Source organism: Hippopotamus amphibius, chromosome 9 (genome assembly GCF_030028045.1).
Source record: "Hippopotamus amphibius kiboko isolate mHipAmp2 chromosome 9, mHipAmp2.hap2, whole genome shotgun sequence".
Lineage (NCBI taxonomy): Eukaryota > Metazoa > Chordata > Mammalia > Artiodactyla > Hippopotamidae > Hippopotamus > Hippopotamus amphibius.
In genome coordinates this window covers 35184449-35197623 of record NC_080194.1, presented here as the reverse complement: position 1 = coordinate 35197623, position 13175 = coordinate 35184449, and the positions used below count along the sequence as shown (strand labels likewise).

At 43.5% G+C, this 13175-nt stretch overlaps 1 protein-coding gene across 3 annotated transcripts in view; it reads right to left on the bottom strand.

Moving 5' to 3' along the window:
* The window catches only part of DENND2B (DENN domain containing 2B), a 152762-nt gene that overhangs the window by 41986 nt on the left and 97601 nt on the right, over positions 1 to 13175 (bottom strand). For all 3 annotated transcript variants that reach the window (XM_057750140.1, XM_057750142.1, XM_057750141.1), the window contains exon 5: positions 8605 to 8709. In XM_057750140.1, the coding sequence (XP_057606123.1) occupies positions 8605 to 8684 (80 nt within the window). In that variant the 5' untranslated portion in view covers positions 8685 to 8709. The remainder of the gene's footprint in view (positions 1 to 8604; positions 8710 to 13175) is intronic.

Genomic DNA, 13175 nt, shown 5'->3' with positions numbered 1-13175 from the left:
GAGGCGAGCGAACTCAGTAGTTGCAGCATTCAGACTGAGGTGCCCTGCGGCATTGAGATCTTAGTTACCCAGCTAGGGATCGAACCCGCGTCCCCTGCATTGCAGAACGTATTCTTTACCACTGGACCACCCAGGAAGTCCCTGGAATCTCTCTAGACCCTACCCCCTCACCCGGGGGAGATGTCTAATTTTTGATGCCGCTACTGTGCCTGGAAAAATGTCTGTTATGGTACTTGTAACACTTTATTGGACTATAGTGTTTCCTCACCTGCCTCCCTTACTAGACTATGAGTGAACCTACTTGAAGGTGGAGACAGTGGCTTTTCAGTCTTGACATCACCTGCTCTTTGTACTGTCTAGAATTTAATAGGAATTAATGTATTTGTGCTGAATGACTAAATGAATGAATACAAAAACAAATGGTTAAAGCCTAGGTCTCCTTATTACTCCCCAGGGTATTGTTCACAGACTTCCTTGCCTTCCTCTTTGTGCCATATGACCTGAAGAACAACACAGAAAGGTACACAAAGCACGTAGTGCAGCCCAGCATGGCTGTCAGTCCCTAAAGCCCTCTCCCATAAGGCAAAAATCGTACCCTACCCTAGACCAAGAGTCTAGAGACCTGGGTTCTGCTCTGGTCCTGGTTGCATCAATTCCTGGATGTGCTCATGAGCAAAGTCACCTAAATTCTCTGAGCCTCAGGTTCTTTTTTTTTTTTTTTTAAGAATGGTTAGAGGGACTTCCCTGGTGGCGCAGTGGTTGGGAGTCCACCTGCCAATGCAGGGGACACAGGTCCGAGCTCTGGTCTGGGAAGATCCTACATGTTGTGGAGCAACTAAGCCCATGAGCCACAACTACTGAGCCCACATGCTGCAACTACTGAAGCCCTCTCGCCTAGAGCCGGTGCTTCACCACAAGAGAAGCCACTGGCCTGAGAAGCTCATGCACTGCAACGAAGAGTAGCCCCTGTTCACCACAACTAGAGAAAGCCTGTGCTTAGCAACAAAGACCCAATGCAGCAAAAAAAAAAAAAAAAAAAAAAGAAAGAAAAGAATGGTTAAATATATTTATTTATTTATTTATTCATTCATTCATTCATTCACGGCCACGCCACGCAGTATGTGGGATCTTAGTTCCCCAACCAGGGATCAAACCAGCGTCCCATCCCCAACATTGGAAACACGGAGTCTTAACCACTGGACTACCAGGGAAGTCCCCTCAGGTTCTTTTTTTTTTTTTTTTTTTTTTTAATTTATTTATTATTTTTTGGGGGGTACACCAAGTTCAATCATCTGTTTTTATACACATATTCCTGTATTCTCTCCCTCCCTTGACTCCCCCCCCCACCCTTCAGGTTCTTGATCTACAAAACAGGAGGAAAACACTTGCTCTGAGTATCCTCACATACTAGCTGTGTGACTAAAAGATGATGTAAATTTTAAAAGTGTTGAACACCATTTATAGTTCCATGAAGATGGAAGAAATATAAAAGAAATATACAAAACAGCTAAAAGACACAATACGCTGCTCTTATCACCTCTTGCCCTTTATTTCAAAATCCTAGAGCTTGCCCCTGGGGAGGCAGACACTGTGAAACCGGGCCCTCCTGGCACCACCTTGTCCACCTTGTCCAGCTTTGCTGCTCAGCACAGGCATGGATGCCAACACTGCAGCACATGACTGGCCAAAACCAACATTTACAGGAGGGGAGTAAGATAAACAGACAGAAGGAGAAAGAGCGAGGGGGCGGGGGGAGAATGCAAAGGAAATTTAACAGAGGAGCATAAACACACACACACACAGTCACACACACAAATGTATAAGACAAGTGAGTAGGACAGAAAGGTCATGAACTAAGGTAGAATGAGAAACTTAAAGAGAGGGCAACGTGTGTGCATGCGTGCGCACACATGTGTGTGTGTGTACACGTGCGGGTGTATAGACAGAAAGTGAGAGTTAAAGTCCAAATACATGCCCTTCCCTCTGGTACTCTTTCATAAGAATACGACCCAACCCTTGGGTTAGTGACCTGGGCCATTCTCCAGTAACACAGCAGAAAGCATTCATGCCAAGGGACATCTCACATATTGTCAAGGTCACCCAGGGACTTTTTGGGAGGGAAGGCTGTCTTCAGTCTTTGATAACAAGACAGTTCTGAACTCAGTATGCTCTGGCCATGGAGCTCCTGAAGTGTCAGTATCAGGAAGAGGACCAAATTGGGGCCAGTTGGAGAAGGTTCCTGGGAGACCAGGAAATATCCCCAGAGGCACCAAGATGGGCTGTGGGTTCCATAAAGTGAACCTGGCTACAGATTAAGGTTACACAGGGCCCAGTGTCAAACATGCCTAGTCCCTGCTAAGTAGGTGTCTAGCCTGCTTCCAAATGAAACCGCCTGGGAGTTGACCAACCACCATCCCAGGGCTGCTCAACTAAAGTGGGCCCTGAATGGTACTGATGAACTCAGTGACAAGACGAGAACAAGGACGCAGATACAGAGAACGGACTGGAGAACTCGAGGTTTGGGGGGCAGGGGGTGAAGGGGAAGCTGAGACAAAGTGAGAGAGTAGCATAGACATATATATGCTACCAACTCTAAAATAGATAGCCAGTGGGAAGTTGCTGTATAACAAAGGGAGTTCAACTCGAGGATGGATGATGCCTTGGAGGACTGGGACGGGGAGGGTGGGGGGGAGTCGAGGGAGGGAGGGGATATGGGGATATGTGTATAAATACAGATGATTGACCTTGGTGTACCTCAAAAACTGGTACAAGAGTGTAAAGCAATTATATTCCAATAAAATAAATAAATAAATAAAGTGGGCCCTGGTGGCTCAGTGGGCACCAGCATCCTCTCATCACTATGTGACCACCCAACTCGGGAGATGGCATGCTCACTGCACTCCTCCAAGGCCATATTCGGAGGCACCCAGAAGGAGAAAAGGGAGGAAGGCTGCCTAAGTCCTATCAGCAAGTCCAGAAGTTTCTTCCCCAGCCCAGAGCAGGGGCTCAGCTCAGTAACTGACATACCACTCTGGAAAAAAAGTCAAAAAGTCAAAGAAAGGGTGACACAATTTGACCATCCTGCTCCCATAGCAGCTTCATCTCAAATGGCCGGAAGCCCTGTTCAACAGGGTCCAGGACAGCCTCCTCCTCCAAGTGGGGCCACATCTGGACCACTTCCTAGAGAGTCTTAAAGTCAATCACAGCTTGTCAGGGTAAGTAGAACAGTAGCTACTAGGGTCAGAGCAGAGCCTCAGTCACCTTTTCGCCTCCAGAAAGTACATCTACCTGACTCTCATCTAGCTGATTTCTAGGGAAGCACAAAGAGGAGGTTTCTGGGAGGGAACCCCAAGTCCTCTAGGAAGCAGTAGCAATGAACATAAGGGTATTAACAAGACAGAAGCCCTCTCTAAGGTAAAAAATGATGCCTATGGGAACATCCCCAATGCTCTAGTCCTGCAAAAATGGAACTGCTGCATAAAGCAGAACCAGGTGCTATGCAAAGCCAAGAGGGAGAGAAAAGTAGCTCCAGGAAACCACGCTAAAGACATCTGTGATGGTTTTAAAACCTGGTCCCCAAATTCTTTGACATGCCTGCTGTCAAAATGACCACTTCTCCTGAATCTGGGCTCTGTGACTGCTTGACCAACAGAATATGGTAGAAATGAATCTGTGCCACTTTTCAGGCCCAGGCCTCAGGAAACCAAAAGCTTCTACTTCCTGTCTCCCAGACTGAGAGGAAGCCCAGGTTACATGGAGAGGCCATGTGGAGAGGGTAGATGTTCTGACTGACAGCCCCAGCTGGGGTCCCAGCAACAGCCAGCATCGACCCCCAGACACGTGTGGTAAGACGCCTCCAGAGGCACCAGCCCCAGAGCCACTGAGTCACCCTAAGCCTTGAAGTCTTTCCAGCTGAGGTCCCAGACACCATGAGCAGGCAGCAGCCATCCCTGCAGTCCCTGTCTGAAATCCTAATCGACAGAGTCTGTGAGCATAATAAAATGGTTGTTTAACACCACAAAATTTGGGGTAATTATGTAGCAGTAGATAACTGGCACAGATTTGGGTACCTAGAAGTGGAGTGCTGTTGAAACAAAATCCTACAACATTGACTGTGGGACTGAGTGATGGCTGTTGGGGGTACTTAAGGAAAAAATAAAGAAAATGGTAGAAGCTAGAGAAAAGGTGACTCTCATAATGTGGAAAAGTTTGGTACCTCTGCCACCTGTGGCAACATGGAAAATATGAAGTATACCTAACATATTAGATGAACTAGCCAAAGACACTTTCCAGGCAGAGTGCTGAAGGTGCCCTCTGACTTCTAGCTGTCTTGTCTCTAGTGAAAGAGAAAGGAGATGAGCTGAACAGGGATTGGTTCAGTTTTCAAGCAAAATTTAAAGCAAACATAAATGAGAAAGGGTTTTCTGAGTTAGAAAATAAAACTTATTTCAGTCTCTGTCTCTCTAGACAAGAAAAAAATCTCAAATTAAGAAATGGCTTCCAACATGCAGTTTATTGTATGTCAATTGTGTCTCAATAAAAGTTGTTTAAAAAAAGAAAAGAAAAGAAATGGCTTCCAGATTGTGATGACAGTTACACTGTGTGTGTGTGTGTGTGTGTGTATGAACTCACCAAACTGAAAACTTTAAATTGCACTGTTTATGGTACTTTTATTATCCCTCAATAAATCTTCTTAAAAAAATCAAGTGGGACTGAAAGATCCTTTGTCAAGACCTAAAAAAGATTTAAAGTGTTGTCTCACAGAATCTGACAGACAAGCCGACAGACAGACAGACAAAAGGCCTTCTAAGGATCTTAAGGATGAGCCTTGCAGATCCTTTGTAAATAATAAGGCTTCCAAGACTCTTATGAACTGTTGTCCCATAGCAATCTACCAGGGAAAAACCCACTTATCCTAACCTCATGAGGTACTACAAGTGCCATTTGGAGGCTCTAAACCAAAGGTTCTAAGAGTGAATACAGAGAGGGGAGGCGAATCCTTCCTAGCTGAGAGGTCAAGAAAAGCACTGGGAGGAAAGTAACATCTGCATTCAGACTGGCAGAAATGTCAGGTTTGCATTAGAGAGCAGTATAAGGTAAAGGCAGAAAGAAAAAACAGGGCTTTTTATGAAAGGCTTACAAACCAGGCCAAGTTTGACTGTATCATAGAAGACAGTAGTTTTTGAGCAGAGAGACCCCAGTCATGTTTACAGGGAGGTAAATACAACAGAACAATAAAATAACAGAAGGAACAGGAGAGCTAGGCTTGCATTCTTCCCCCTATTAACTTTGTATCCTTGGGGAGTACCTCCTCTTCTCTGCGTCTGTTACCCAAATTGTCAAACAGGTGAGTGAGACTGAATGAGCCTAAGGTTCCTTTTCTGCTCTGCCTTTCTCAGAGTCTATGGACTGCACGGAAAGGGAATCCAAAGTTAACAAGACCTATCATGGAAGATACTATAAGGACTCAAACAGCACAGTAGCCTATGCTCTAAGAGGCTGAGAGCCCAGTCATCTAGACAACTGGTCAACAAACAGTCTTCTAGGTACCAGGCACTGTTCTGGGCTCAGAGGAGACAGAAAGAAGTCAAAGTCCTTGACCCCAATAAGTCTACAGTTTTATAGGCACCCATGTTGTATATCCAGAAGTAAAGTTCCCAAAACACAGTACTGACAGCCTCTATTTTCAAGTCACAATGATCCAGGTGTTGGAGTTCCACAGTGAAGAAGCTGTTGAGGAAATCAGCAGGCGTGAAAAGTCTTCTGAAATCAGCCCTGGCTGCCTGCCGAGTCTTACAACACAAGTGAAGTCCCCTGAGAGCAGCAAGGGGCAAAGTTTACCCAACCTAGATGGCTGAACTAGCTTTCAACATAACACTTTCTTGTTTGCAAGTCACTAAGCTGCTTCTGGTCCCACCCAGGTCATCAACACCAAAATCATAAAGCCTGACCTCTGGAATTCAGAGGAGCTTTGAGAATCTCACCTCCCACCCCCAGAAATGGATGCAGCCAAATCTAACAAGCAGGAGGTAAAGCAGCTAAGGGTGAAACAACGTGCCCCTTTAGCTTCACTAACAAAGAGAAAGGGAAGCCTGCTCCAGGAGACCAAAACATAGCAAAGAACGAAACTCTGCTGGTCAAATGAAAAGTTCAGATTTCCTCCTGCTGCATATCCTGCCAAGTCAAGAATGGGCTGTAAAGGAAAACGAAAAGAATAAACTAGCAAAACACCCATGAGAACCTAATAATGGAACGGCATCTAGGATCTTTAACCCAAACTAGCTTAGTGGTGGCACCAGGTGAAGTCTTATTCAAATTAAGGATAAGGCCTTGCAAATATATATCTTGGCAGTTCCACAGGGTCCCATCTGCCCTTCCCCACCAGTTTTCCATGCCCCAAAGGACCCCTACCCCCAAAGCTGGACACAAATACCTCTCAGTATCATCGGGTTCCTGTGCCTCCATGTGGATGATGTGGACAGAGGTCCCCAAAGCAGCCAGGGTTCAAAGGCCCAGCTTTCCAAGGCCCTAGCACCCCGGCACTCAAAGTTCTGGTCACATCTGGGAGCCTTTTCTCACTGGAATTCCTGGGCTGGCAATGACTAAAGGACCCCAGGCCCCGAGCAATGGGAAGATCAGACTAAGAAATTCGAGTGCTAAGGTCATCAATCCAAACTGTAAAAGACCTGAAAAGAGAGACTAGATTATCCCTCTTTTCCCCCAGTGTCCACCAGAGCCCAGCACCTCCGAGGAGGGCCCTCAGAGTTCACTGACAGCTTCCTAAGAACAGTCCCAGATCAGGCTGGGGGTGAAGGTGCCAGAGAAACCACCAGAGGACAATTCTGAAATAGTAACAACTACAGTCTGGCAGTAGCCTCTGAGAGAAGGCTGTAGCTAGCCACAGAGGCCTGTGGCTCCATGCCAAAAGCCCAGGAAAGTAGGGAGGGAGGGAGGGAAGCGGAAACGTGGCAGGAAGGAAGGGAAATGAAGACTCAAAAGGGAAAAATGCTTTGTTTAGGCACATCAGAGGCTCAGATATTTATAAATATACCATTCGTCATGTTACGATGGCAAGCCTGCTGGGAAGCTAAAGGAAGAGCAATTTCTAAAAATGTTTAAAACATGTAGGTATATACTCCCAATAGAAACCGGGGTGCCTGTCAGCAGTTCTGATTCTGCTTTGAGACTTTATGTAAACACTGAATCTCCCATCTCACCCCACACAGAGCGGAAATTAGAAGAAAAAAAGGATACTTGAAGGAGTTGAGGGTTGCTGGGTATGGTAATTTCTAATTCAGGTTCTGAATATACTATTTCTTTTAATTTAAGAATAAAATGGTAAAATCACACATAATGCTTATTTCACCCTTTCAGTCTCATATAAAAAAGATGGGAACCTTAACTCCCAGTCTCTATCTGCCAACTCATAGTCAGACTGCAGAGTAAGAAATGCTACCAGACTGGGGGCAAGCCAAGCAGATAATGGAAGACAAAGACTGAGATCTAGACCTGTCTTTGTCCTGGCCAACAACATGCCCTGGGAGACTTTGGTTTTTCTATCTGCTTTGCCTAAGAAGTTGTCGGTCCCTGCCATCCTCAGCCCCACCCAGTTCAGCGAAGCAAGGATGCAAGCAACTCCAATCCAGGGCAGAGGGGGTGCATGGGCAGGGGGTGTTCTTACTGGTCTTGCTGCCACAGAGTAGATATTCAATTTGTTTATCTAAGCCCCAAGCTCTTCTGTACTTAACAAGTCAGAATCTACCAATTTCTGTTCAGTTGGCACAGCGCATCCAGACGATTTCCACTGGGACCAAACCCTGCACGTATGATATACAGAATTCCTCTTGCCTCGTTCACGCCAGCCACTCCTCACAGGCCACATCCTGTGCCCCATTCTACTAACCATACCTGGATTCCAACTCTGAATGAACCAAACATCGACCACTGCTCTGGGCAGACCTGAGTGTGCACCACTCCACTGGACTCAGTCTGGTACTGCACAGCCCAGACCTCCAGAAAGGGACGAGCCTGATCCCAATCTAACGTCAGCACCCTTCTCATAGCTATCCATCCTAGCAGCTGAGGCTCCAAAAGCCAAATCTGCCCATCTGAGACTCAGCAGAAGGGGCTATCAGAGGTATGTGGCTGTAATAAAAGAGGTTCTTCTAGGACATCAGCATTCAGCCTTGGCCAAGACCTGAGAAGCCCTGGTGAGAGTTGTACATCTATCTGTCAGCTCTGGAAGCTTCTATCCCACAACAAGGAGGGAGGTAACATTTATTGAAGAGCTTTTTGCCAGGCACTGTGCTAAGCACTGACACATATTATTTCATTTAATCCTCACAGAAATTCTGTGAGATAAGTACTATTATTATTTTATAGATGAGTAACCAAAATTTTAGAGGGCATAAGAAAATGCCCTGAGATCTCACTATTTGGGAAGTAGTTAAAGTTTGGCCCAGATTATTCACCTGGATGACTGTCAGAATTATGATGATAATCACTTACATTTGGCAGAAATCCTATCCAGGACACAGGTCATTAGTGGTCCTTTATGCTACCCTCCAGTGAGCCCCATTCCCCCAGCAATGCTCCTCTACTCACCTGCTCAGAGTCCCCCGAGGCGCTTTAGTGCCTCCAGCTCCGTGGGTGATACTGGAATTCTTGTTGGCAGTCATGGTCATTTCTGCTCTCTGCAAACACAGAGCCCTGCAGAGAAGACAAGACCTATAAGCCAAGTTTCCATGGGCAGCCAAAAGCACCTCAAACATTTCCAGATGACCTCCAAAACTGCCAACAGGGTTTCTGTGGTGAGTAGCCGGAACCACTTTCCCACATATATTTAATTTCATGTGTTATAGATTAAGAGCCTCAAGGAATCCGTGATCTGGGTTGGGAAAGCATCTGTGAGCTAACAGATAACTTATCACTTTACAGAAAATGATTTTAAAAACACTATTTCCATCCTGCTGCTTCTTGTTTCTTAAGCTGGAGTTTCCCAAACTTCTGGTCTGCCATACAGCCTTTATGAATTTTACCATATTTGCATACCTCCTAAACAATCAATTCAATATTTTTCTTTAATCAACTTGAAACTGACTTTTCTTAAAATATTTAACCTTGTTCTAAATGATTAATCACTGACAAATATTTACTGAGCACCCATGACCTAGGCACTGCCATCCAGCAAAGACTGAAACAAAGTCTCTGCTCTCACAGAGCTTACATCCTAGTGGAGAGAAACAGACAATAAGCAGGCTCATGTCATGTGTGTGACACATCAGTGTACGTTTGTGTATAATATGTATAGTGATAAGTGATGGGAAGAAAAAATGAAGCAAGGTACAGGGAGAGTGAAGATTTGTTCTTTTAAATAGAATGTTCAGGGAAGAACATCCTAATAAAGTGACATCTGAGCCAAAAACCATAAAATTATGAGTTATCATATTTTTAACACCCATTAAAATAATATTAATACACTTTAAGGTATTCAGGTACTTACAAAGTGAAAAATGTCTGTACATGTACCATATACAGTTAGCTAATATAATAACATTATTTTATGCTAAAATAATGAAAGGAAGAAAAAGGTTAAAACTTAAGGGTACATCCAGACTGGAAAGGAAAAAGTAAAATTATCTCTTACTTGCAGATGGTACAATCTTCTATGTAGAAAATCATAACAATTCCACTAAAACATTCTTAAACTAATATGTAAAGTCAAGCAAGTTTGCAGGATACAAAGTAATATTTTAAAAAATCAATTTTCTTTCTATAAACTAGCAATGAACAATGTGAAAATGAAATAAAAAAAATTCCATTAATAATATCAGCAAAAAGGATAAAATACTTAGGAATAAACTTAACAAAAGAAGTGCAAGACTTATACACTGCAAACTGCAAAACATCATTGAAAGAAATTAAAGAAAACATAAATAGAAAGACATCCCATGTTCATGATCAGAAAACTTACAGTTGCTAAGATGGCAGTATTCCCCAAATGGATCTACAGACTGAAAAGAACACTCATCAACTGCAGAAACTGACAAGCTGATCCTAAAATTTCACGGCAGTGCAAGAGACCCACGGCAGTCAAAACAATCTTGAAGAAGAATAAAGTTGAAGGACTCAGACTTACCAATTTCAAAACATACTACAAAGCCATGGTAATCAAGACAGTGTGTACAGACATAAGAATAGGAATAGAAATCAATACAACAGAATTGAGAGTTGAGAAATAAACCCATACATTTACAGTCAATTGATTTTCAACAAGGATGCTAAGACAATTCAAGGCGGAAAGAAGAGTCTTTTCAACAATATTCAGACAGCTGGATATTCATATGCAAAAAAATAAAGTAGGAACCTTACCCTTATAATATACAAAAAAAAAAAAGAGTAAAAATGGATCGTAGACCTAAATTTAAGAGTTACAATTACAAAAGCAAACCCTGGCATAAAACACAGAGGTAAATCTTTGTAACACTGGATTAGGCAATGGTTTCTTAGATATGACACAAGCAGCAAAAGAAAAAAAATATACTGTATTATATTAAATAAAAAACTTTCCTGCTGTAAAAAAAAACCATAAGAAACTAAAAAGACACTCACAGAATGGAAGAATTATTTGCAAATCATATATATCTGCTAAGCAACTTGTATCTAGAACATAAAAAGAACACTTACAACTCAATAATAAAAAGACACATAATCCAATTAAAAAGTAGACAAAGAATTTCAACAGACATTTCTCCAAAGACATAAAACTGGCTAATAAGCACATGAAACAATGTTCAACATCACTAGTCATTAGGGAAATACAAATCAAAACCACAGTGAGGTATTACTTCACACGACCAGAATGACTATAATCAAAAAGATAAAAACAAGAGCTAGTGAGACTGCGGAGAAATTAGAACCTTCATTCACAGCTGGTGGGAATGTAAAATTGTGCAGTCACTTTGGAAAATAGTTTGGCAGTTCCTCAAAAAGTGATACATAGAGTTACCGTAAGACCCAGCATGATCCACCCCTGGGTATACAGCCAAGAGAACTGAAAACATGTCCACACAAATATTCGTACAAATGTTCATAACAGCCAAAAAGTGGAAACAACCCAAATGTCCATCAATGGATGAATGCAGTGACAATGCACTAACAAAATGTGATATGTCCATAAAATGGAATATTATTCAGACATAAAAAGGACATACTCTACAACATGGATGAACTCTCATGCCATTTTTATGAAATGTACAGAATAGGCAAATCTGCAGAGACAGAAAATAAATCAACGGTTGCTTAAGGGTTAGGTTGAGGGTGGGAGAATGGGGAGTGACTGCAATGAGTATGAGGTTTCTTTTGGGGGTGAAAAAAAGTTCTGGAATTAGACCGTGGTGATGGTTGCATAACTGTGAATATATTAAAAAATGAATTGTACACTTTACATAAGTGAATCCTATGATAAGTGAATTATACCTCAATTTAGATGTTAAAAAAAACTTTTAAAAAATTTAAGTGCCTTGGAGAATGGATGTGAGAGACAACAACTGATATTATTTCTAATGTGAATGTGCACTCTGTTCTGGGCCAGCACCAGCTTCACGGCGCTGCACAGTTCAGGACGATAGTTCTCTCACTGTTCAGCATTCTCATCACACTGACCAAGATGAAGTATGTCTGGATATGAAAGTTAAACGTTACTTATGGCCACTAATGACCTTAATCCTGGAGGCCATCTTACTTATTATCTTGGTGCAAATAAGTGATCAGTTTCGATGATAAAAAATAAGCCAAACCCTAATTTTTGATATCATTTATAATTCTTTCCTAATTTCAGCATGAAATGCACTATCTCTAATTTCCTTGACCTTATGCAGTCTCTCCAGGTTGTTGTTTTGGTGATGGTAGTGGTGAGTGAAGTGGGAATTGGAGAGGGAGGAAGCAGCCAGCAGGTGCTGGCAATGGTGATGGTGGTAGCAATGAAACATCCCCCAGAACGTGAACACTGCAGATGCTTTTAAGAAAAGAAAAACCCTGAGCCTCACTTTCATCCTTCATGGAAAGCACTCCCTACCTACTGGGGAAAAAAAAAATCTTTATAAACTTAAGTACATGGCATAATGTTAGTATGAGGAGAAGGAAGACAGGGAGTCACCTGTGTTCACCGGCTCTGGTGAGATAGTCTTTACCTGCACCAGCCCAGGGCCAAGTTAAGTGCTTGGCATATGACTGTGTGTGTTAAACAGAAAGAAGGGAAAGGAGAGGCAGCCTCTGGAAGCTTCCCCAGGCCAGTTCTCAGGGTCCTCAGGGAGCACCGCGCTACAAGCAATCAACTTGCTTAGCATCAGCTTTCAACTGTGCCCGTGGTAATGGCGGTCACAGTAATCACCAGAACCCATCATAACAACACTGGACACGCTCTACCAGCGCCAGGACAGGCCCTCAGGGAAAGGACAGAAGATTTGTGGAAAGACCAGAATCTGAAATATATTAAAAGAACGTGATGAAAAATGTATTCTTTCCTTCCCTGAATTTTTGATCTAAGGAGGGTGGACCCACTGCTCTGAAATGCCATCATATAGTTAAATATGAGAACACAGAGCCAACTTAGTAAGAAGGAAAATTGTAGATAACTGTGATGTTTGCTGGGGCCAAGAAGAAAAATCCTGTGACGATGCAACCAAGAGAGGAGTGGGTCAAAACTGCTAGCAGGCCCTCAGCATTGACCCTTGGTCACATTCTGCAAGAACACAGCTGCTACTCTCAGCAGTGCCCCAGGAATTGAGGCATCTTGGGCAGGCACTGCTGAGAACCCCAGGAGAGCCCATCAAGTCAGAGGTGCCGACTCATCGTGCCCCTCCCACCTGCTCTCTCCAGCCAGGTCTACCAGGTTCAAGGAATAATCCAGCGGCCAGAGGAACTGAGGACCAGGCTAACCCTTTACACCGGAAGCGCAGACTTGAGCACTCTGCGTGGCTGGCTTCCTGGGGGACACTGCTTCTCCCAAGGTCCTAAGGGCCACCCCAGGCTCCCATCTATGCTTTCAGCCTGATTCCTTGGCTAGTCTGGCTGCAAGGAGAGAGACACTTCCGAGCAAAAGAAACACCCACTGAGACTAGAGCAGAGACGCCAAGGGGACGAGAGGGTGTTTCACTAGCTCCCAGGCCCATCAA